At 38.3% G+C, this 26,226-nt stretch overlaps 1 protein-coding gene across 46 annotated transcripts in view; it reads left to right on the top strand.

Annotated features, from left to right (window-relative positions):
- Positions 1-25,590, top strand: part of phf21ab (PHD finger protein 21Ab) — a 41,222-nt gene extending 15,632 nt beyond the window's left edge. For 5 of the 46 annotated variants that reach the window (XM_073942760.1, XM_073942759.1, XM_073942763.1 and 2 more), the window contains exons 3-18: positions 187-290; positions 3,422-3,454; positions 3,632-3,697; positions 8,656-8,823; positions 13,091-13,342; positions 13,709-13,801; positions 16,417-16,704; positions 16,959-17,069; positions 17,165-17,216; positions 17,308-17,387; positions 19,265-19,325; positions 20,494-20,687; positions 21,259-21,414; positions 21,835-21,910; positions 22,038-22,141; positions 23,890-24,734. In XM_073942760.1, coding sequence (XP_073798861.1) covers positions 234-290; positions 3,422-3,454; positions 3,632-3,697; positions 8,656-8,823; positions 13,091-13,342; positions 13,709-13,801; positions 16,417-16,704; positions 16,959-17,069; positions 17,165-17,216; positions 17,308-17,387; positions 19,265-19,325; positions 20,494-20,687; positions 21,259-21,414; positions 21,835-21,910; positions 22,038-22,141; positions 23,890-24,576 — 2,478 coding nt within the window. In that variant the 5' untranslated portion in view covers positions 187-233 and the 3' untranslated portion in view covers positions 24,577-24,734. Of the gene's footprint in view, positions 1-186; positions 291-3,421; positions 3,455-3,631; positions 3,698-8,655; positions 8,824-13,087; positions 13,343-13,708; positions 13,802-16,416; positions 16,705-16,958; positions 17,070-17,164; positions 17,217-17,307; positions 17,388-19,264; positions 19,326-20,314; positions 20,688-21,258; positions 21,415-21,834; positions 21,911-22,037; positions 22,142-23,889 lie in introns of those variants that run through there. The other 41 variants (XM_005174283.6, XM_005174280.6, XM_068217490.2 and 38 more) reach the window with 18 other exon arrangements.
- The last annotated feature ends 636 nt before the right edge of the window (positions 25,591-26,226 follow it).

The following is a 26,226-nucleotide window of genomic DNA, read 5'->3' as shown; positions in this document are numbered from 1 at the left end:
CACTTCTCCCAACTTTTCAAGCTTAAAAGTTGTTGTAAGAAAGATCAAGGTCTTAATGCAACTCAAAAGCAACTTGTGTTCCCTCTCATGGTGGCGTGGCATTAAGTAACCCTCAGAGCATCTGGCAAAAATAAAGGTTAAACACATAAAAACACAATCCAATAAGTCTCTGTTTGATTTCTCTAGACAGGCTGAAAGTTTCCCGGGACTCTCTTTTCTGGCGAACTGGATCAATGATGGAATTGCAAACATTACAGGAGGCCCTGAAAGTGGAAATACAAGTCCATCAGGTAGGAGATCTCACAAATGGTGCCGCTAATCATTTGAATCATGTGGGGGGAGAACATTTCTGAAGCGCCGCTGCACTCTCAGTTAGCGCATTACACTTTTATTGACTGTTTGTTTCAGAGCAGGTGCTTTTTTGGATGATTAAAATGATTTGGGAGAGTCTAAGCAGTCCTCTTGGTGATAAATGAAGATCTGTTTCTCTTCTTGTCCCTCGCTGTTAGAGGCGGCGTGTCCCAGCAGGCCGAAAATTAGCGGAGCTGTCTGAGTGGGGCAAGAGAAAGAAAAAGACAAGGAGGGAGGGATGTAGAGAAAGAAAACGCCGGAGAATCAGGGTCATACTGGGCTGATAAAGCTTCACCCATTACTGCTCTTGTGACCAGTCGTCTCAAGCAGGTGTTCTTTTACATACTGGAGGCTGTTTTTTTTTTTTTTTTGGGAGGGGGGTCTGGTTTTGTCTTCATATCGCTTAGAATATTTGACAGGCAGGTGGAAGTGGAAGTTTTTTTGGGCCTCATCCGGGGCAGCTGAACGGCTTGTTTTGTGGTCTCGCATGACTCACAGTTGCCTACTGGTGGACTGCAAAAACTCTGAAGAAACAGAAAATAACTGTTGGGTTGCTTTTTTTATATTTATTTTAAATTGATGCAAGATGTGTCATGATTTTTGAAATATGACTGTATGTTTTAGACTAGTTTAGGGCTGCTTGGGCTCGGATGAATGTAAGTAACATTATGAGAACTCTTTTATGTGCATTGTACTGTTTTTAGTTTGGTAAAATGAGTATAGCAAGGTGGCTCAGTAGTTAGCACTCTCGCCTCATAGCAAGAAGGTCGCTGGTTTGAGTCCCGGCTAAGGCCGTTGGCATTTCTGAGTTTGCATGTTCTCCCCATGTTGGTGTGGGCTTTCTCCAGGTGCTCCGGTTTCCCCAACAGTCCAAAGACGTGCTATAGGTGAATTGAATAAACAAAATTTGCTGTAGTGTTTGAGTACGTGTGTAAGAGTGTGTGTAACCCAGTACATCTGCTGCGTAAAACGTATGCCGGAATATTTGGCGGTTCATTCTGCTGTGGCGACCCCTGATAAATAAGAGACTAATCCAAAGTTATTGAATCAAAATTAGTATAGCATTTATAGTGATACTTTTTTAGTGTGTGTTTGTGTATATTAGTCAACATTATAATTGAATCAAAAAGGTTTTTCAAAATTGTAGAATGGGTAATTAATGAAAAGACAAGTGTGGCGATGCGAGATTTAACAACAACATTACAGCCCGCCTTCTGAGTCCTTATATGGAAATCCCTCAATTATGAAAAAATATAAAAATGCATCAATAGACGACCCAGGGAGGGAGAAAGGAAGAGGTGTTCTGCGGTTGGCTGTGTGGGTTGAAGGAAGAAAATGGGCTGAGCAGAAGTGAAGGTGGAGCGAGTGTTACTGAGACGCGACTTGCCAGAATAGCGGAGTGTTCTAATAAAGAAAGAATTATTAACCAGAAAATATATATATATATATATATATATATATATATATATATATAATATATATATATATATATATATAATATATATATATATATATATCTCACAATTTTCTAGTTTGTGATTATTTTAATGATTCCATATTTCCAATAATTGATTATGAAATACTGAGTACTATACATATTATAGTCCAATATATTTTTTTGTTTTAACTGTATTTAATTTAGTTGTAATTGTAATTTAATTTATTTCAGTTTCACTTTTTTCCAGCTGGTTGAAAAATGTGAATTGTAATATTCATTGCTAGACGTTTTCTATAATGATAATGAAATTTTAAGTTTTCATTTTAAGATCATTCAAAAATATTATTACTGCTCGTTCAAACTACTCATTAAAATTAAGTTGAATGAGCAAAATTTTTGTTTTATTTGGGGAAACTTAATTGTTTTATGTTCTATCCACTTAAATTTGTAAAAAGGATTAAGTTTCTTAAGCGATATGTGTTGGGACAGCATGAAGGAATAGTGTGGAACCCTGCATTTTTTATAGTGAAGGTTAGATATTTGGTTGCTTTATTGTATTTTTATTTATTTTAGTACTATTTTCCTGGCAACTAGCTGAAATAAAAGAAATGTTTAGTTAAGCTTTTTATATGAATAAAATCTTTGTTTTGTTGATATGGAAAATTATTTAAGTTGATTGCAGATGTCATAAAATGTAATTAAACTAGTTTTAGAAATTCTCTTTGTCTTGAGGACAACTAAGTGTATGAAGTGGCCCAGCTTACCCCGCTTTCCTCTTATTATTTTTCACTTTTATAATCCTTTATAAGGCACTCGTTGAAATACCCATCAGGAAAAAACCTCAGAGTAATACTGTGTAGGTTATTACAAGACTTATGACTTAAAATGAGAAATTATATGGTAAAGGTTTTAACTGTATATTGGTAGCATATGTGTTTATATTTTACATCCCTTATCCTACCCAACACTTAAATATAATCATAAGTATAGGTAGGTAATAAGAAGGAAACACTTCAAACACTTTTAACAAACCATTAGCTAAGACTATTAGCTCAATAAACTGCTGATTAGCGGTTTGTTGATAGTTAGAAGTGGGTTTTGGGTAGGATTAGGTATGTAAAATATACTTTTTAGTTAATTATACATAGTTAAAATCTTAATAATAGGCAGGTTATAAGAAGACAATTCTTTATTTTGTCACAATCCACGCTATTAACAAACTATTTGCTAAGACTATTAGCTTAATAAACTGCTAATTAGCGGTTTATTGATAGCTTTTGGGTATTATTAGCTGTGTAAAATAAGACTACAGCTACTAATACACAGTTAATATCTTTATAATAACCGAGCAACGTTAGTTTACAGCGCGAATTGTGACTAAAGTGTTACCCAAATTAAAATATTTGCAAACGAGCACGTTTCCTCAAACCGTTGTTAGCTGGAAGACGGTTTCCCTCACAGAGAAAGCTGTTGGCAGGTTTCCCGCTCTGCTTTTGTCTGGACATGAAGCAGGTGCAGCGGCCTGTAGCTCTTTCTGTGGCCTATAGATGGCGCACTTAATCTGTAACTCCATCATAAACTGTTGGCATAAGTTTTGACTGGAAATCCTTTTCTTCTCTTTTGTTGCCATAGAAACTTGTCGCCCAAATGAAGCAGGATCCACAGGTAAATATCATTTATGACGCTGCTCCTCAGACATGATCTAATGGTTTTGTTTGAGAACTTGAACTTTTTGCATATACTTGGTTTGCTTTTTATTTTATTCAATAAAGGATTAGCAGTTCTGAAGTTATTAGTTCATAAATATGTCATTGTAATGCATATCTTTGCTGTTCGTCACAGAACGCAGATCTGAAGAAACAGCTTCACGAGTTGCAGGCAAAAATCACGGCTCTGAGTGAGAAACAGGTAAGAGCTTTCGCAGTATTTGACGTCATTGGATGCTGATGGTGCTGTTTTCTCTGAAAGCATGATTCAAAGGCTTGAATTGCTATGAATGAGTCAGTTTGATTGATTTTTGTAAGATTAGGTTTTAAAACATGGACGCAGGTTGACGTTATTAGAGTTTATAAGATTATTAAGATCTTTTAAATGTCTAATTTATTCTATCTGTATTTATTTTAATTTTGTCACTCTATAGAATCATGAAATGTGTAAATTATATATAAGATATATATAATTAATATTTTGAAAATTCATTTAATTTTTAATTTGATAAATGTTTCTAATTACTGTTTGTTTTTTATTTCAATATTATTCATTCATTCATTCATTTTCCTTCGACTTAGTCCCTTGAATATCGAGGTTGCCACAGCGGATTGAACCGCCAACTATTCTGGCATAAGTTTTATGCAGCAGATGCCCTTACAGATGCAACTCAGTATTGGGAAACGCGTATATATACACACACACACGCACGCACACACACACCACAGACAATTTTAATTTATTCATTTCACCTATAGCGCATGTGTTTGGACTGTGGGGGGAAACTGGAGCACCCGGAGAAAACCAATGCCAACTTGGGGAGAACATGCAAACCAGTGACCTTCTTGCTGTCAGGCGACCGTGCTAACCACTGAGCCGCTGTGCTGCCTATTTCAATATCAGCTCGTTTTTTTTAAATTAATATGTTATTTTCTTTTCTCTTTTTTCTTTTTTTTTTATGAATTTTCTTTTTCTTTTTTTTCTTTGCATTTTTTTTTTTACTAACTTTGAGTTCATTTCTGTATTTAAATTGACATTTTTTTTTAAATTTAATTATTTTAGTGCTTTTAGGTGCTTTATTATAACTTCTACAATTTTACTCTTGGTTTTAATCATTTAATGTGATTTTTTTATTATTAGATTTATTTTATAAAAATATTATTATTATTAAAATAATATTTTTTATTATTGAATTAGTATTATAATATAATTATTACTGTCATTATTATTATTATTATTTATTTTTATTGTATGTGCTTCTGTCTTTTCTCTAATACTCTTGATTTCACTCTATTTGAGTTAATTTGCATATTCAAATTTTAGTTATCTTTAAATGTTATTTCTAGTATTTTTAGGTGCTTTATTATAATTATTTTATATTACTATATAATTTTTAATAATTTTATGTGCTCCTTGTTTAGTTTTGGCTTGTCAAGATATTTATTTTTTGTTGTTAGATGTATTGCACCAAAATATATTGCTAAACTATATTATTGTCATTTATATGTCAGACAATACATTTTTTATGCCAGTCATTATATAATGCCAGAATGACAATATAACGGCATCATAATGCAAGTTCACTCTTCCAAAGGACACATAATATTTTATTCTTAAGAATATTTAATTTAATTATGGTCATTTTAACAATTTAATAATGAAACATTGGAATCAGAATGTGAAAAAGCATATCCTAAACAAATAATAATAATAAATGTTAACAAAAAAGCGCAACGGAGGCTGCGATATCTGCTACAAGATGTATTTTCAGTTGTTAGGCACCCACAGGAAAATATACTATTGTAAATTATATTAAATTCTATAGTGTTTTTTAACCATACTAACACTGACACCTCCAATAGAGATAGAGATGTTGTGCAATCAGCTATAATGTTGCTAGAATTGTTTTCATCTATGAGCAATATATATTGCATCATCAAAAATGATTGAGGTCATGTCCATGTGTTGGTTGATAAGTCGATATATTGATTATTGTAACAGGCCTAATTGTGTTTAGTATTTTATTTGTAAGGTTAAAGCCCAGATTTAGTGTTTTGCGCCTATTTCCATACACAGTTAGTCGCAAAGTCATAATTTCTGCTCTGTATATATCATGTAATACTTCTATTTATTTCAATGTACATTTGTTTACATTTTGAAGATATTTTGCAATAATAACCCTGTCTAAAGCAGTTTTAACTTCTCAAGCAGCGCCACAAAACCCCCCCATCATGTTTCATCTGTATGTGCAGGTCAATTTGTGTTTACTGGAGCGATTTTTGATTTGTTTGCTTCCAAGAGGAGTTATTGATTTCCTGAAGTGGCGGTTCTTTTGGGAATTTTACTTTTTAATGATAAAACAAGTGGAGAAATAACTGATGACTGATATATTTAATTGTTTTGTGGCCAGTCTGTGTCTGCGCAGAACAACAGCAGAAGCACTAAAGTGTGTGTGTGTGTGTGTGTGTGTGTGTGTTTGCGCATGCGTTTCTTTTGTGTGTTGGGACTTTCCTTCTGTCCTGCTGCGATGTGAAAACACTATATTAGCAAAGTTTTGGGATTCAGTTGCTTCTTCAAAAGTCAGGATTTTCAGCACAGATATTTTTTGGGGAAACATTTTTACATTTAAAAAACATTATTATCTATCAACTGGTGATTTGTCATCAATAAGGCTCACATATTCACAAAACATAGAAACACACAGCACAACAACCAAAACCACACTACAACATACCTTTAAAATAATAAACATCAGACTGGGAGCACAAGATCCTGGCAGCAATGTTTGTCTCAGTTTAAAATATTAATCGCAGTTGGAATAAAAGAATCACTTTAGACTCAAAATGACTTTACTGCTTGTTCAAACTGCTTCTTTTAAATGAGTTGAAATGACACAATTCGTAATATTTGGGGGGATAACTTAATTGTTTATGTGAAATTGTTTATCCCTTCCCCTTGGCACTTGAAACAGAGTGTGAAGAGGAAGGGCTTCAAAAGTTACCCCTAAGATATGGGACAGCACTCCACACGTTATCAAATGTCATCGTGATAATGTCATTGAGTTCTTCCTACCTCTAAGGATTATTGCGCTCTGTCGCCATCTTGTGGCAGAACATCAACCATCACTTTCTTCGCTCTGCTCAGTGATCAGTGACTAATTGTCCAAAATTATAAATGTTTTAAAATGGGCACTATCCTTTATAAATAAACAACATAGATGCAATCTAAACAACTACATTTTTGCCTTAAAAAAAGCACCAAAAGTACATTCTGTTGTCCAACAGCGGCACTATTTGTCAAACTGTAGAGTGTCCTCCGCTTGTCGCTGTATGTGGGTGTAGTAATACACAAGGGTGAAGAGGCTGGACGAGTGCTGTTATTGCCAATCAGATTCAAAACCAGACAAAACTGTCGCATGCATGCATCCATACATACATACATACATAAATACATTAGAATACATTAAAGACCTTTTGAAGTATAATATGTTGGCTTTCTAAAGTCTTTAATTGTCATTAATGTGTTCAAATTGGGGTAATTACATTTTATATGGTCATATATAAATGTTTGATTTAAAAGATGTTAATGGGCTCAGGGTTGTGGGACAAATACTCATATTTATGTATATTCCATCAAAATGTGTCTATTGCAAATTGCATTACATATGATTTTTATAGTTACTTTGAACAAAAACTGAAATTAAATAATTTATTAAAATATTAAAGTATGTTTAAAAATAAATGTATGTGTTATATGTTCTTTAAAAAAGCAGATAAATTTTGATGTACCAAAATATATTAAAAATAACAGTCTAAAACAGACAAAAACACACACAAAGCTACTTAAATGACACAACTGCATTTACGAAATACATGTCTAACTATAATGAAAATGGATAATACAAAAATAACTCAATTTGAATATTAATAAAAAAAAAACTAGAAGTATTTTAATAATATTAAAATAACCTATTAACTAACAGGTACAAAAGCTGTCGCTAAGATGGTACCTTTTAAAAAAAAAGTACTCTTAAAATAAAGGGTCAATATTATTTCTTTAAATGTACATGCTTGCGAACAGAACAAAAAAAGAACCTTTTGTTACCACCCATGACGTCATTTTCACCTTTATTTCGGAGAGTTTATTAGTACTAAGAACATACAATTGTATTTTATAGTTGAGAGGTGATCTATTAATTTTTGTTTTTGTAAAAATGTCTCGTGTTCTTAGGTTAGTCTGAATTTGTAGCAGAATGTGAACTTCATGTGTTTTCATTAAAAACCTCACCTTCTACTGTGTCAGTTTGAAAGGTTGTTGCTTTCTCAGAATCTGTTCAATCCCGAATGCGGCTTGTCTGCCTTGTAAATCTCAGTTTCATTCATAAGAGTTCTGTATAACTCTTTCATGCATCATGCATTTAAATGCATCATGAATTTATATTCCTGTAATTTTTGTAGCCTCAATGTGAGGCCTGCATCTGGCACGGCGGTCTGTTGCGTATGTAAACTTTCTGCTTGTGAGTCTTAAAGCTGCTACTGCGTGATTGATCGTGTGCTTAAAGAGAGAAATAGTTTGTCAAAATTCATTTTAAAGAAGAGACTTTCATTTGATGTTGTGCTTAGTGCAAAGGCTTTGTTGAGGGGTGTGTGTGTATGCGTGTGTGTGTGTGTGTGTGTGTGTTTCCACTCTCAGAGGTGCGCTTTGGCTCCAGAGGACTCTGAGGCAGCAGAGTGTGTGAGATGAATTTCAATCACGTTTTTCCTCTGTGTGTGTGTGCGCGTGTGTGGCGCTCAGTGGGCCTTTATAAAAGCATTTCCAGTGTTGTTAAGATGGTCTAGCACCTGAAGGGTCTTTTAAAAGCTGACTGAATAAAAGCCACATATGAGCTTCACACCCAGAACAAAGAAAAGCAGGAAATTTGATGACTAATGATCTATTATTAGAAACCATCGCGGCCAGATATAAACAGAACATTGAAAAGATGGGATGGGGGGTGGTGGTCTTTTCAATTTTATTTCTTGGAAAAAGTGCGTATGTGTGTGTTTGAGAACAGTTTGACACGTTCAGCGCTTTCTCTGCAATCAGCCTTTTCTTTTAACACACAATCAAAATGTGAATGCGGATGTGTAATTTCCCAGCAATTTCTCTTTCTTTCTCAGAAAAAAGTGGTGGAGCAGTTGCGGAAGGAGTTGCTGGTGAAACAGGAGCCCGATCTGAAGCCGCAGACGTTTGCAGCAACCACAGATGGTAAAACCGTACTGCTGACGGCCGCTTGTCCTGCTTCACAGCCGCTATCAGGCCCTCCACACAACCAGGGGGCGCCACAGGTACCAGCTTAAAATCTGTGTGGCATTTAAAATCTGATGTTTATTTTGCTACCATTGTTGCTAAACATGCATGTTAATCCAGTGGGAACTTTATTTATTCTAGTAATCTTCAATCAAATTATGATCATTTGTTTCCGTGTAGTTTGACTGCTTCACATTAACAATACACTTAAAGTTTCCGTGAAGTGCTTAGAAATGTGCTTTTAATTGGATGTTTGTTTGACAGAATTACAACTGAAACATAAAGAGAGGGTGGGACATAGTGTAGCTCCTCCTCTTTTTAAAAAGCAGCCAATAATGTTTTATCACGGCTCCAAGCTTAAGCACATCAAATGAGAAGTGTTTTGAAGGGGGCGGGGCATGTCAGATACTAGAGAGCATTTTATTGATCAAGATTTGATGAGAAACTGAAGTATGAGGTGATGTGAATAAAACGTTGCTCCATTTAGGCGGAAGTGACAAACTACAAGCTTTACATGTTTATATCAGTTTTATCTCCTAAACTGTCACTGTTTTGGTGTGCACTAGCTTATAGATATCCTAAAAACTAACAATTATTTATTTTACTTTCATGGGACCTTTAACCCCATCCTACCGTTAGTTTGCTACTAGGGAATGATGATGCGCAAAAAGAAAGCTCCACCCATTACTCAATATTCAGTTTCAGTTGGAAGTACATCAGCATCCTGAAATAAGTCAGCGACTTCCGATTCACGCAGACTTTAACACCGTAAAATCTTTCTAGACTAAACATGTAGAACACAACTGTACTCTGAGGTGATTTACCGAGGAATTCATTCATTCATTCATTCATTTTCTCGTCGGCTTAGTCCCTTTATTAATCCGGGGTTGCCACAGCGGAATGAACCGCCAACTTATCCAGCAAGTTTTTACGCAGCGGATGCCCTTCCAGCTGCAACCCATCTCTGGGAAACATCCACACACACATACACTCATACACTACAGACAATTTTGCTAACCCAATTTACTTGTACCACGTCTTTGGACTGTGAGGGAAACCGGAGGAAACCCACGCGAAGGCAGGAAAAACATGCAAACTCCACACAGAAACGCCAACTGAGTTGAGGTTCGAACCAGCGACCTTCTTGCTGTGAGGCGACAGCACTACCTACTGCGTCACTGCCTCGCCTTTACCGAGGAATAATTTTCTTTATTTTACTTGAATTTGGTTCCTCTAAAGGCCTTTTAACAGCAAGCACGATAACTATAAAAATAACAATTAAAACATTGTGCTAAAAATTACTTTGTATGTAAATCAAAAGTAGTGTACAGACCACAGCTGTAATGATAAAAATGTAGGAAATACTGTCATAATGATTTTTTTTTCTCAGCAAAATATATGATTAAAAGAAATGACAGCCAGTCAGAAACCATTAAAAAAAATAAAGGGCTGGTTCCATTTTAAAGCTATATATGACATTGTGGAGAGACTCTGCTTGATGTTGAGTTTTGTCAGAGATTACTTAAAGATCGTGATTATCTTGAAAACAGTTGGTTATACCATGGGGAAATAATGATTTAAAAAATCTTGGACTTTATGCATGCCATGCTGGCAAATGGAAGTACAAAAATCTAAATATCTAATGTATGCAGTGCTAGTTTTGCATCTTTGCGTTTCTGTTTATTAAAAAAGCTTGGGGAGATTGTTTGTGTTTTTAATTAATTTTTTTTTACACTGATCACTAAATTTACTTTAGCTGCGTCCAAAAACAGATACTACTCAGAAGGTACTGCATTTGAATTTGAATTTACTACTTGACTCTTAGAAAAGCACATTCTATACAGTATGAATGCACTTGAACAAACTACGTCAGTCATTTTGCTATGATCACGCGACCTTTCCCCGTCAGTTGTGTCACTTCACTCACATTTATGAATTCTTTCATAGTGCATCATGGGATAGTGTAGCGTCCTTTCATTCGTTCATTTCATTGTCATCTTAGTCCCATTTTTAATCCGGGGTCGCCACAGCTGTATGAACCGCCTACTTATCCAGCACATTTTTACGCAGCGGATGCCCTTTCAGCCACAACCAATCTCTGGGAAACATCCACACACACATTCACACACACACACACACACACACACACACACACACACACACACACTCACACACACACACACCTATACACTACGGACAATTTAGCCTACCCAATTCACCTGTACTGCATGTCTTTGGACTGTGAAGGAAACCGAAGCACCTGTAGGAAACCCACGCTTACGCAGGGAGAACATGCAAACTCCACACAGAAACACCAACTGGCTCGAACCAGCGACCGTCTTGCTGTGAGGCGACAGCACTACCTACTGCGCTGCTGCATCGCCCGTGTAGCGTCCATTGAATGCGCAATTCAAAATCTCGTCGAAAGTAGTAGGTCATCCGGGTACTTCTGTTTTTAACGTACTATATAGTATGGTAGTATACGATTTCGGACACAGCCTTTTTGATTGGATTAAGTTACATGAGCTTGATTCACTGGTCAGACACACTAGAAGCACACTGTGAACATGTGCTAGTTATAAAGGGGGTAATACAAAAAGTCAAAAAATAAAAATAAACACTTATCATTCATTATTATCGACGCAAATATATATGTGGTTATGTTTATAGTTATCATGCTTGGTGGGATCAGGCTTTAAGTACGCACAAATGAGAAGAATAGCTAGTTTAATCAAAGGTTAATTGAAAAAGAGTTGGCTGACTAATCTGTTCTAAAGGTACACTCTGTAACTGCAGACATGCACATTTTTGTTTCTGAAATGAGCTTTGGGTTTGTGAACAATAAGGACAGGGTGACCTTAGAAGCCTACTGTTAATGGCTTTATATAGCCAGTAATGTATGAAGGGTCTCTCTGTTCTTTTTTTGTATTTTCTTTTTCTGTGTTGAGGGTAGAAAACCACTTTACTGACTGTGCTTCTGAGGTCACAAGACCATTAGAGACCACTTGACCACTCTCTGTTTCCCTGGATTTATTAGGTATTGGTTTGAGTAAAATGTTGTTTTATTCTTTATTGTGGAGCAGGTCTTCTGAGAAAATCCACTCACTATTCCACCATTCGTGGTATTATGTTGCCTAAAAATGAAAACATGCCTGAAACACAGCACTTTTTTAAATAAACTGGGAGAAATGAGTTTACAGAACAAAACATAAAATTTTACCTAAACAATCCAGAGAAACTGAGCATTTTCCAGTGGTCTATTAATTTTAACAAATTAATTAATTAGTATAATTTTGTCATAGCTGGATGTAAATGTAAAATGATTTTAACCGTTAACATTAAAATCCACAAAAAATGGCCTTCATAACCATTTTATTTTTGCAATGGTGGGACTATATTTTACCAATGGAACAATTTTATTAATTCATTTTATTAATTTAATTCCTTTTATTTTATTAAAATAAAATTAAGTTTTATTTACCAGAATGGAGGCGAATCAACAATGTTTGCTAAATCAAAACCTAAAAAGCTAATTGGTCATTGGTTATAATAATTTTTTTTTAAGCTTTCAGGCTAAAGGCTGATTTATACTTCTGCGTCAAACGCATACATATGGTCTGGCGCAGCCTTTACGTGGTGGCATAGCCCTCGCCATGGCTGACGCTGATGCTGATGCGCACTTGTCAAAAATTGTAAGTACACGTTACAACGTCATGTAGCGAAAACTCTGTGATTGGTCGGCTTGGTAGTGGTAACAAGTGTGGGTGGTGCTGAGAGCTGCGAGCCCGATGGAGCTTCAGGTGTGTCGAGTTGCACGAAGGAGCTCCAGGTGGAAACTTTTTGTTTAGTTTACCTTATAATTAAAATAGTTGCACGTCTGCTGGTTCCCGTTTCTAAGTGAGCGAGATTGCGCTACTTTTAGCGTTCAGAAAAAAACAAAAAACAGAAACTCAACACAGAAGAACATAACCTACTGCCAGCTAGCGTTTTGAAAGTGATATTGTAGAGCAACACTAACACCATGCAGAAGTATAAATGCATGACTATGCGCAAGGCAGGCACCGTGGGTCAAAGCTATTACTCGACGCAGAGGTATAAATCAGCATTAAGTGACATAATTTGAAAGTTGTTTCAAGTAATTAATTTTTTTTATATAAAAGACATGCATGTTTTATCTCAATTGCATTAATAATTCATAAACCATAATGGCAGACAGAAAATAAACAGAAAAAATATCATGAACTTTCAAAACATCATCTATTGCCTCGCTCTCATTTATTTTTTCTCTTGATCATCGACTAGAAGACTCTCACCGTGACGCCGGTCATAACTGCAAAGACTCTACCTCTCGTGCTGAAAGCTGCCACCTCCACCATGCCTGCTTCCATGGCAACGCAACGCTCCGCAGTCGCCATGGTCACTGCCATCAACAACCCCACGAGACCCGGCGCCAATTCCGACTCTCAGAGCACACCAATCAACCTTCAGATGGCCAGCAAGCTACCCAATCAGGACACGGATGCTGGCACGCGGATCGTGTCCAAGAATGTCATAGTCGTGAGTGTGAAGTTCTGCAAAAGATTCATTCAGTGTTTACTTATAGCTTAAATTTAACAGTTGTAAACTGAAGTGGAAATGCCATTCTGTGTATTTTATATTTTCCATAGCTTGCTGTAGACTAGTAGTAGCCAGACCCACTTTGCTTTGATGTGTTTAGAACAGGATGTTTTATGTCTCCAATTAGTATGAAGATTTGAATTGACTTCCTTTCTCACAGTGATGTGCTTGGCAGGGGTGTGTATGGTGACATATTTCTGTGATATAACCAACCAGAGAGGCTAATTTCCTCTTTAAAAAAAAAAAAAAGACTGTTATGATCATTTCACTTGCATAGTCCCCAATGAATGGCTGGTTTTGTCACAGGTACAGGCCACCACCACCTCTGCCCAGCCTATCAAAGTTCCCCAGTTTGTCCCTCCTCCTAGATTGACGCCTCGACCCACCTTTCAGCCACAGGTGCGTCTCTGTTAGACCTGCCCCCCTCCCCTTATGTATGTGCAGTTCCACACTGACACCACCAGAGGGACACATAATGTAGTTTCAGAGGCCTGGTGTCTATCAAGCCTTTGTTCAGGGTGTCCGTAGGGTCTTAAATTAGAAGAACAGAATTTCAGGCCTAAACCATTCAAAAACAAGTTTTAATTTTTCTTCATCGATGTAAAGCTGCCCAGTCAGGCAAACACCAACAATCCATCGAAAAAAACTTACCAATAAGGATTAATTATCTTCCTTTTAATAACATTTGTTTAAAAGCTCTACATGTGTTTATTGCTACCTGGCAAGGACCCTGACCTGGACCAACTGTTGGGGATACACTTAGTTTATTATAGTTTTCTAAGTATGTATACAACTAGAGTTTGCTTGTTTTTACATTATTTAAAATCTGTGGCTAGGAAATAACTAATTTGATTTAGCATTAGCATTTTAGCATTAGCATTTAGCCATGTAGAGTCTGAGATTCCATTCATAATGGTATTGAAAAGTCTTCAATCTGAGTTGGTGACACCTGCAGAAACCCTGTTTGTTTGACACTTGATTCAAGTTATGAGGTTTTTAAGCCTCTAGTCATTAAAGAGTTGAGTCTTTAAGATGTGAACTGAAATTAACCTAGTCAAAGCTGAACACATTGTTGCACCCCTAGAGACCCTGTTTTTGCCCCTCACATTAATAATTTCCCTCTATCACTGATACTCAACTTCTCCTTCCCAGCATTGGCTGTTGCTGTTATACTGTCTGCTCAAGTTTTCGGTTTTTTTTGCCTTAGGGCACTTGCACACTAAAGTTACGCTCTGTCATAGAGTCTGTTTTCAATGGGGATATTGTGTTGCAAGGATGCAAAAATCAAGGCCATCTTTCAACAAAAAGAAACCCATCCTAGGCATCTGTATACCAATAAAAATGTACTATTGGTTTAAATTAATATGCACTTTCTCAAAATGCATTCCTCAAAGCATAATCCATCAGAGCTTTCTCTAGTGTGCAAGCTCCCTTTGCACCGTGTCTACAGTGGAAGCCCAGTGGAGTACTTCTGCAGCGTGTCCAAGTTGCTTCAGGAACATTTCGATCCATTGGTATAGCAATGTACATCGTGTGAGTTGCTGATCATGTCTGGTGTAGACACGGTGTTTAAGAGCTTGTTTGTACTTTCATAATAATGCTGTTGCTTCAGTTGCAGCTTTTTATTTCTGCTTTGTTTAATATTGCTTTGGCTGACCCTATCATTAACCCTTCCCCTTTAAAGAGTGACAATACTAGCACCTTTTACCTCAAAAAAGCTGTGTAATGCTAAATCGAGCTCGGGCGAATTGAGTTATTATTAATAATGACTCACTTTAATGCCATTCTAAACCTGTATACCTGATATCAGTATCTCAAAATCTATACGATGACAGAAGCAGAACAATGGCTTCTCCAAAAAGTTTCATGTCTGTGTTCTGCTAAAAAAAGTAAGACAGGTTTGGAATGACGCAATTTGTGACAGGATTTTTGGGGACAATGAACTTGTAACAAGGATGAGCCTTCAAGGTCCACTGAGTTTAGCTGCCACTCATGCACACTCCTCGTGTGTATTTTCCAAGACTTTTTGGCATTCTAAATTCAAGTGATTTTCACTGGCATTTACAATGTAAGCTACTGTTTAATCTACCCTAGAGCACAAAAACATCTTGACAAAAGTTTGCCGGAAAAGGTTACAAGCAATGAAAGTACATTTAAAAAGTGAAATAAAACTCACCATTTAATCCTATTTGATCTGTGATACCTCCGTGCTCGGCTAGAGCACTTTGTGCTTGAGTGCCACCAAGTCGTGTTTTACTGTAACCTCGGCAGCTCAAGACACATGAACAAATGCATCAATCGCATTAATCAACAAGTTTTCAAACCAAAAATGAAAGCCATATGCATTTTTTAAATGTTACGTTTAGACCAATGTTTAGTGTTGTAAATTTTGCGTGCACACTCACATTGGCTCCCTTTGTTTAGTAACAAGACAATCAACATCTGTGATTATTAGTAAAAATCATCCCTGTGTGCATGGCCCTTAATCAAATATGCACAAGTTAAGCATGGCCTAGATTCACCGGTGCCCAAACTCAGTCCAGGAGGCCGTAGTTCTGCATATTCTAGTTTCAACCCCAATTAAACACTCCTGAACTAGCTATTCAAACTCTTTCCAGGTATACCAGAATCTTCCAGACATGTGTGTTGAAGTTGGAGCTAAACTATGCAGGGCACTGGCCCTCCAGGAGTTTAGGCACCCCTGGTCTAGATTATCCTTAAGATAAATGCTAGTGAGATTGATCTGTTGGTTTAAATTTAAGCACTGTAGGAAGGTGGACCTCGAAGGCCCATCCTTTGTCTTGAGGGTTTGAGCTCTGCACATTTCATCCACTTTCATGCAATTCACCAAGTGTGAACCAGAGCTCAGTCTTGGCATTACTTAAGGCTGAGGTTACCTCTTAACAACAACAACAAAAATGCATGGATGTTAAGGGCATGACAACAAAGTGGCTTTCGTTATCATTCTATCTGTACCTGCATTGTCATCCAACACGCCTTCCACTACTGCACAGGTTCGACCAAAACCCCCCACTCCCATCAATGTGCCCATCGCGCCAGCTCCTCCTCCTCCCATGGTGGCAGCTCCTCTAATCCAGCGACCCCTGATGCTCACCACCAAACTGACATCATCTTTACCCGCCTCCGCTGGGCCCATCCATCAGGTGCGCATTGTGAATGGACAGCAGTGCACAACCATCGACAAGACCACAACAACAGTCACAGGCACCACGCAACTCGCAGGCATCGTCATCAGCCCTGCCCAGACACTTCAGATCAGCAATCTTAACTCAGACATGAAGGTGAGAGTACTTATTTGGTTGGATTTCAGGAAGCCAATCACTATCACTGGCATGTACATTTCAAACACTAAACTACTTTAATTCTTCCCCCCTTAATGCTTAATAAATACTTGAAAGATATCTTTTTAGCTTTCTTACAACTGCGAATAAAAAAGCTCTGACGAGGCTGCTTCCTGTACCCCACAAAACACATGAATGAGATCAGGCATTCAGATAACGCGAGTAATTTACTTGTTTCTTGTTCTTTATGCCAGACTGTGAAACCACAGGGAGGACCAGAACAGGTGGTCATAAAAACACCACCTTCATCCTCTCCTCCTCTTCCTCCTCCCCCAGCTAAGGTCAAACGAGAGGAAAGCCCACAGGTACTGCTCACCTTCACCATTATATCCGGCCAATTCTATCTGAAGATTAACCTATGACCTTTGATTTTTCTGTCTTCCTTTGCTGTTTCCATCAGAAACTAGCCTTTATGGTGTCTCTTGGGTTGGTCACACATGATCATCTTGAAGGTAAGTGCCACTGGGGTCAACACTGGCCTATGGGTTTAGTAGGACAGAATATTTTGTAACCAGATGTGCATGGGATGTCCTTTCCCTTCAGAGATACAGAGTAGAAGACAAGAACGTAAAAGAAGAACAACGGCCAACCCAGTGTACAGTGGAGCAGTGTTTGAACCTGAGGTACAGATAAATCCTATATGGTTCCCTGCTACATCTGGTCTTTTTTTTTTTTTTTTTTGATTACTTAAGACACTTTTCCACTCCATTGTACGGTGCAGTTCAATTTGGTATGGCTAACAATTGGGGAATTTTCCACTGCATTCTGTACGTAGTACCTGGTACCTTTTTAGTACTACCTTAGGTAAGGTTCCAAGGAAGCCCAACCATTACCAAAACATGATGTATGCACACTGATGATCACTAATTGGTCTAAGAGAATCATCACTACCAGCGTCATTGGATTTGTGAGACAGTCAGCAAACCCACTATATTTAAATAGTCAGAAGCAGCCACTGCTGTGTTGTTGGTTTGTATGACTAAACAATGCTTATACCACCAAGATAAATAAAAAGACATCTGAAATGGAAGCATGGTGGTCAGTAGAAGAGATCAAGACGTTCCTCTCATTGGTAGCCGAAGAGCAGATTCATTAAGAGCTGGATGGGATGGCCTGGAATGAACAGTGATGTCACTGCAGTAGAGGCAGTGCAACTATAATAAAAATCCCACCCACTTTATTGAAACACTACACTTTTTCAGAAATATGCTAATTTTATTACTGCCCTCGAGTTAAAGAGTTGAGTTTTATTCATTTTGAGTTTATTCAGTCGATCTCAGTTTCTAGCTGGGACATTTTAGCTTAGTATCAATCATTGAATCAAATTAGGTAGTAAGAATTGAGTAATAGTGCTGTGTAATATCAATGCGCCTGCTGCAGCGTTGGTACGGCAGCAGTGTTCTTGATTATTACGCCAGAATGACAGTATAGTTACTAGACAAACGCTGCGTTTCTATTTCCTTCAGTCTTAGTACATGATGACTATAGAAGAAACTAACTTTAAAAAAGATAATTATCGAAATCTGATCCAATGATTTATGCTAAGCTAAAAAAGCTAAAAGTGTTTCCTCAAGACCCGGAGTGACTAAACGGATGGAAACTGTTTAACTCTAAGGGAGTTGTAAAATAAGCCTATTTGCAAAATGCGGAGTGATCCTTTAAGCCATAGGTCTCAAACCCGATTCCTGGAGAGCCATAACTCTGCACAATTTTGTTCCAACCTTAATCAAACACAACTGATCCAAATAATCAAGGTGTTAAAGGCTACTATAGACTATTAAGCAGGTGTGTGTTGGAGGTGGTTGAAGTTAAACTTCGCAGAGCGCCAGGAATTGAGTGAGACCATTGCTCTAGAGCAGGGATGTCAAACTCAAACTTCTTGAGGGCCGCAACCCTGCACAGTTTAGTTCCAACCCTGCTCCAACACACTTACGCTGAGGTCACACTGTGCTTTTCCTCCCATAGACTTCCATTCATACGCATGCGAATGCGTCAGACCGGAAACGCAGGGTCATGCATCAAGTTTCGCAGGTTGCTGCGGTGCAAAGTTTAAACTTGGTGAACTCTGACCTGCGAAATTGCATCTGGATTGTGTGAGAACAATCGAGGATCAAAACATGACCTCTCTAGACAGAAATTTAAAATATAGAGCAATTGCTTGCTTTTTAAATGTCTAATTATCTTGTTTAATCCCGCCCCGCAAACTTAAACTCTGGTGTGACTGCAGGTTTACCTGTAGGTTTTAAACAAGCCTGAATGACTCAATTAGTTTGATCAGGTGTGTTTAATTAGGGTTGGAACTAAACCATGCAGAGCTGTGGCCCTCCAGGAATTGAGTTTGACATCCCTGCTCTAGAGCATTACTAAACTGCAGTGGAAATGCACACCGAGCCAAGCTAAACTGAACCAAAGTGAGCCGTACCGTACAGAACAGTGGAAAAGCAGCTTTAGATTATCCTCCCACCTCCTCTAACAGTCTGACTTCTCTTGTATATCTCAGAGGAAAAAGAGTGCTGTCACTTACTTGAATACTCCACTGCATCAAGGCACCAGGAAGAGAGGTCTGTACTTGCCTGTCTTAGTGGCTTAAGTTGATGTATTGTAGCCCTGCTTCTTCTGTGTACCACCTAACTGACACCAAATAGACATCTCTCTGCTTTCTCTTGCATTTCTGCTTTGTATCGCTGGTTTGGTCTGCAGTCCTACAGCTGTGCAGTAGACCCAAGATGACATGTGGGATATTTTATAGGCCTAGATATGTGGTTGAGTAGTTGTACAACAATTTTGTTTAGGGTTCACAAGCCTTGTTAACATTTAATTGAAGTCTTGGGTGTGCTTCACTTCAGATTTGAGTATCTTGTTTGCTCTTTGCATTTGTTCAGGGTAGCCTGTTACTTGCTCTTGAATTCCAGAGCGATGCTTTATCACAATGGATGTAGCCGGGTTTGATCTTGAAAATACTTCACGCCAAATACTTCAGCTCTGCTTTGAAAGACATTAACTTGGGCTTTGACTCCATCCTTAAGTGTTGATTAGCTTCAAGGCTTGACCTAGGTCATTACCTACAGTACTTTAGAAACATTCAGTTCTGTTGCATTCAGTTTGTTTCAGTTCAAAGATATTCTTCTGTGATGGATCCAGTGACAGCAATCTTGTTGGTCCAGTCCTGATCCTTGACACCTTGACTTTGTGACTCGTTGCTAAATGCTGACTTAAATGTGCAAGAGTTTTTTCCTGTTGGTCTTCTGCTACTTTTTTCTTGTTAGCTTTACTGGCTATGTGTATATAGTTTAGCCTGTTTTAGAGTGCAAGACACATTGCCTACATGTTCCTCTAGGAGTCACCTGCAAGGAAACATATTAAAGATTTGAGATTAGATGCGTTTGTGGCTTTGGCTTAGACTTTCACTCTCTTTCTCCCTTTCTTTTGCTCGTTGCTTCTCAAATTCCCTGCATGCTGCTGTGTTCGTCTGTTGCACTAACTGCTTTTTGTGACCCTCCCTTCCATTTCTCCTTCGCTCTCTCCCTCCTTTCCTTTGTTTCCATGCTAGCCAATGAGGATCCCCTCTCTAAGGTATGTTGCAACCAAAATATGCCATTATTTATTTCATCTTTGTGTTTTTTTCTTTCTTTTCCCTTTTTCCTCCTCCTCCATTTTTCTGTTCCTTTTGGTTTTGTTTTGGGTTTTTTTGGTTTGTTTTTCTTTTCTTGTCTGTCTCATTTCACTCAGGTCGCCCTCCCAAATACAGCACCACAACTACCACCAGCAGCAGCACGGCGGTGCCGGAGCTGGGCTGCAACCCCCTGCTCTCCCCCACCAGCAGCCTTCCCGCCTCCCCAGCCCCTGAGCGGCCTGACACGGGGGGCTTTCCCCTCTCTGTCCACCCTCATTCTGTCCCCCAGCCCAGCCCCAGCTCCGGGGATGTAAGTAGCCACCTGCCAGGTCTGGGTGACCATGTTGTTGACAGCCCCAGTTTAATTATTGTTCTAGTTTTTAAAATCACAGGCTGCCCTTAGCCCCCCCCAAAGCCCTCCACTGCATTTATCCTGTACACTACAAAGTGTACAGGAGTAAGGTAAAGAGTCAAGCAATCCACCCTGGAAAGAGAAAGATTGACCACACCAGCACTGTCATTCATGTTTATTTGTTGTATTTGTTGAAATTGAGCCAGCAGTCTTACAAAGTGAACAGTCTTTCTCTACTTTCCACACAAATATTAGGCCTGAAGTGATTAATTATTATAGAATTAAGTTCTGATATGTTTTAACAGTGATTAATGTAGGCCCCAGTTATAATGATGATGATAATGATGATGATATCCAATTAAATATCCAAGTGCCTTGATAAAGTAAAAAATCCAGTCACCTGTGAGCCACTAGACCAATATCTCCAATCAGCAGTCAGTTCCTGTTCTCCCCTCCCTTCCCACTATCATCTGATTGGTCCAGACCAGAAGGGGGCGGTGGTACTGACACCTGCCGTTCTTCCCGACAGGGAGACATCCATGAGGATTTCTGCACTGTGTGCAGACGCAGTGGGCAGTTGCTCATGTGTGACACATGTTCGCGCGTCTACCATCTCGACTGCTTGGACCCACCCCTCAAAAACATTCCCAAAGGCATGTGGATCTGTCCTAAATGTCAAGACCAGGTAAATAATAGCAGCACAATGAGCCTTTGACTCCCAGGCTAGCCAGTGATGTCTCCTATTATCTGGAATTCAGTCCTTTCTAGCACATACACTGTTATATAATTAGAAATGGGAGATCAACTAAGAGATTAAACTCCCCTTTCCCTGCAAAAATGAAGTGTACATTTTCCCCCTTTACACATAGTGAGTTTCTTCAGGCGTTAAGGCTGTTTCGTGCTTTGTAAGCTCTCACATGGTTCGGTATTGATTGTGCCTTTTTTTCCACCCATCATGTAAGTGTAAGACAGCATCCAGCACTCCCATTGAAGTTCTGTTGTTCATCACTGTTGCCATACACAATTGATCTCAGTTTCTCTCATGGCTTTTCAGAGGTCAAGTGTGCACAGCACTGGTCTGTTATTGAGAGAGTTTCTTTTACAGATTCTGAAGAAGGAAGAGGCCATTCCCTGGCCAGGTACCCTAGCAATCGTCCATTCCTATATTGCCTACAAAGAAGGTATAGATTTTTTTTTTCAGTTGTTAAACTTTGTACCCCAATTCAACTACATCTATAATCAATTGAATCCATGAGACTAGTGTAGGAGCACATCACAATCATATTTGTTTTGTCCCTGTCCAAAAAGCAAAAGAAGAAGAGAAGCAGAAGCTAATGAAATGGAGTGCTGAACTAAAGCTGGAACGGGAGCAACTAGAACAGAGAGTGAAACAGCTCAGCAACTCTATAACAGTGAGTTATTTATTTATTTTCTTTTTAACTGAAGCCTTTTCCAGATGCAAGATTATACAGTTGTACAACAAATCTGGGAGTATTTCTCTCAGAAAACCAATTTTAAGCCAAACATTACACTTGGAGTGCACCTTAATTTTTTTCCATTCTGGCTCAAAAAATATAGTGGGAAATAGGGCTGCATGAGTAATTGGTGATTTTTATCCTGATTTTGGCAGTATAATTTGGCAGCTGATTTCAGATGGAGCATCATTTACTGCACAAGAGCCATAGTTCATTGACAAGCTACCCCAAAAAATTGCTGGCTATTTGCAATTTTTAATTGTTGCAATCCTAACATCTGAAATAATCATTGTTTTTGACTAGGGGTGTAACGATACACTCAGCTCACGATACGATGTGTATCACGATATAATGTTCACGGTTCGATATGTATCATGATATTTGGAGTAAAAATTGAAAATTAAACTGAAATGCAAATTTTACCAAGTAAACTATTTTTTATGCATTTCTTTTGTTTCAACTTGTTAAACTGAACCTTCTTTAAGAAAATAAATTAAACACGCCTGTCTCTGGAAAATAAAACAATTTAAAAACTTCTTAAAAATATTATTGAAATGACAGAGACAAAATTAAGGAACAATTTAAGTAAAGGTGCAAAAAAATAAGCTTTCTATTCAATTGAATTTAACAGTAAGAGCTTAAGGCTTTGCTTGGTCACTTGCGTTTTTTGTGTGTGCAAAAAAAAATCCACATTTCCAGGTATTTAATTCATATTTAATTAAATTCATTTAGAGATATCTGCAAATATTTTTCAATGGAAGTCAATGGAGGAATATGACTAGTCATAATATATTTGCAGATGTCTCCAATCTGATTTCGTACTAGTACAATTGTAATTGCAGATATCTCTAATTGTCATTCTGAGTAGTCAAATTATAATTATGACTAGTCAAAATATAATTAGAGATATCTCTAAATATATTTATGGATAGTCAAAACAAAGGTTTAAATGCTAAAACGGCTTGCCATACGTGCACGTCTATCATCCGCCCTCTGTAGTAACAGCTCACAGTCAGCTCACGTCATGTGTGATTTTGCGGCGGGAACATTATATGAAGACAGAATGATTTTAGGGTGAATTGTACCTTATAAATACAGTATGTGACTCTTTCAACACCATTAGGAGATATCCCTGTCGCCGTGCAAAGTATGTAAATCACTGTGAAGACTTTAAAACTTAGGATGTTTGACCCAGTATGCGTGTCAAAAAGCGAACGAGTCTAAAGCAATGACTGTACAACCGAAATGTTGCCAGACGTCTGATTTTGAGAGGATGGGCCATCCTCTATTTCAGCTCCACTCATCTTGGTCTGCTAACATTACTGCTGCTGCCATCTGAACTCACGTGCGACAGCAGGTGGAACGTAGCTCACGCGCAAACAGCTCAACTAATAAGAGAAAACGGACGTCATATCGTAATCAAATCGTCATAACGCCACGATGCATATTGTGACATTTTTGCATCGCAATAAATCGTACAATGATAAATCGTTACACCCGTATTATGATACTGATACTATGTATTTGGGATCAGAACAAGAAAACGAAGCTTATGTTTGCCTTTAAAATGTTTTTTGAGATGACTATCATTGTATAACATAGTTCTTTCAATATTATTATTCCCAACATTAATTTTGCAATATGTCCTGCTTGTTGTTTAATGCTGCATTCCCATTATTCAACAGAAATGCATGGAGACAAAGAACAGCATACTTGCCCGTCAGAAGGACATGCAGGCCTCTCTGGAAAAAGTGAAACACTTGGTCCGCCTAATCCAGAGCTTTAACTTCACTCAGTCCATAGAGACAGAGACCCTTAAGGATTCCAAACAGGACTGCACAGAGTCAGGAAGTATCAAAGACTCAAAGGACACTACACAAGTGTGTGTACAGGAGAGTCCCACCGAGCCTAGTGTGCAAGTACCAGCCGCTGTAGCAGTGCCCGAGGTGAAGGCAGAGCCAGAGGTCGGGGAAATGGCAGAGCCAGCAGCGGCAGTCACACCTGAGGCTGTATCAGGTGAATCGGGAGTTAGTGTCCTGGAAGTGCCCAAAACCACAGTTGACGAGGACATGATGGATACAGCAAAAACTGTGGAGCCTGTGGAGTCACCTCAGGTCAGAGATGTAAAGACAAACGGAGGAACGGACTGTGTTTGTACTGGGTTGAACCCAGAGGAGGAGAGTACCGTCGATGCCGTGGACTCGGAGAACATCCCTCCTATTGACAGCAGTTGTGCAGAGGATGCCGGGAAGATGGAAGTGGAGCTGCAGGAAGATGGAAGTCATGGCATGAACACCAACAACGGCAAAACCTCAGAACCTTCGCAGCAGGCTTTGCCAGCCCCTCTAAGCAGCGTGGACAACCCCAAATAGTTCTCAGCCTCACCCCAAACACACCTACATCACCAAAACATTTAAACAGATTTCCTATTGCACCTTGGACTGGTGCACAAAGTTGCCAATCTATACGTATATATATATATTATACATATATATTATCTATATCCAAATAAATGTTGTCTTTTTTATTTTATTTTATTTCTTTTTTTAATGCATATGGTAAAACTGTGTCAACAGTACTTCTACATCCAAGGCAAACTAGTCTTGGTTCTTGTAGACCAATGGAGCCCAAGTTTGTGGGTTGAAGGGGGACTTACGAAAGAGTGTCATGCCAATTATTAGATTATTATATATATATATATAAAAAAGATAAATATTAGTTTATTAATAGGAATAATAATGATGGTGATAAAGATGGATGATTTATCAGATCAGACCAGTGTGTGCCTCCAATATGGGGTTTGTTTCATAGGTTGTCTTAGTTGTCTTCTCTCCGGGAGGAGAAAGACGGGGCAAACATGTCCAAAGACTGCATGAATATGCCCACACCCTGTGCACCTCTAGCCAGGCCTGAGTGGACCGGCAAAACCAAAACCTTCTCTTTCCAAACAAGACTTTAACAAAAAAAAACAGATGCATCAGTATTCGCCAGTGACGAGGCATAGGCTTTGAATCCTGTTGCTGGTGTAAGTTTAGACTAAATCAGGACTTGGCCAGGACTGCCTATAGCAACCCCTCTAATTTTTCTCCTCCACTATACATCTTGTCCGCATTTCCCAGTTAGCAGTAGAAGCGTTCCGTCTCCAAGTCATCTCAGGCTATTCAGCGGTAGAGTGCATGGCAGGGCCTCTCAAGATCTTTGACAAAGGGCTGGAAGAGAAAGCTACACCAGAAGTCACATCTCGGTAACTGCAACAAATCATGCGTGGTAGATTAGTCTGAAAAGTGGTGTCAGTCCCGTGTATTGAATGAGTCTTGTACTAAAGTCTCTGTGTGTGCGTGTGTGTGTGTGTGTGTACTCAATGCTGTTGTGGATTTTTTTTTTTTTTTTTTTTAAGAAAATATATTCAGGTCTTCCTAGTCTTCATTGAAAAATAAGTGCTTTTCTGTTTCATGAAACAGTCATTTGTTATAAATGGTGTTTAAAAATGGCATGAATTATGCAAGCAGCTTTCTCGATCTCGGAGATGCACATTGCATAATGACTGTCTGTTTTTGTTTCAATCCCGAACTGCCAAATGCTTTTTTTTTTGTAATCCTTAATAATGGAAATATCCTCTTACAGTGTTTAGTCTAGAATATAATGGGCTAGTCCCATCCCCATTTTACCCCATCGTTTGTTTGTTTCTCCCTTGGACAAACAATAATGACTAAGTCACAATTTGCTGTCTTAAACTTGAGGGTTTGATGTATGAGCCAAATTGAGTAATAAGGAAATGACAGAAAACCCTTAATTAAAGCACAAGCTTTATTGCAGATAACAAGCAAACGCACTAAGAACTTCTTAAGAGCAAATCTTTTTCAAAAGCGCTTAAATCTTTTCTGTTGCTTTTTACAGTGCTTGCCAACAAAACATCCAGGACAAAGAAAAATGGTGGCCAGTTGGTGGCAAACAAATTAGAAAGCACTGTTTAGTTCCGACTTTTGCTGTTTGTTTTTTTTTTTTGTTTGTTTGTTTGCTGG

Source organism: Danio rerio, chromosome 25 (assembly GCF_049306965.1).
Source record: "Danio rerio strain Tuebingen ecotype United States chromosome 25, GRCz12tu, whole genome shotgun sequence".
NCBI classification, from domain to species: domain Eukaryota; kingdom Metazoa; phylum Chordata; class Actinopteri; order Cypriniformes; family Danionidae; genus Danio; species Danio rerio.
This window is presented reverse-complemented; position numbering and strand designations above follow the sequence as displayed.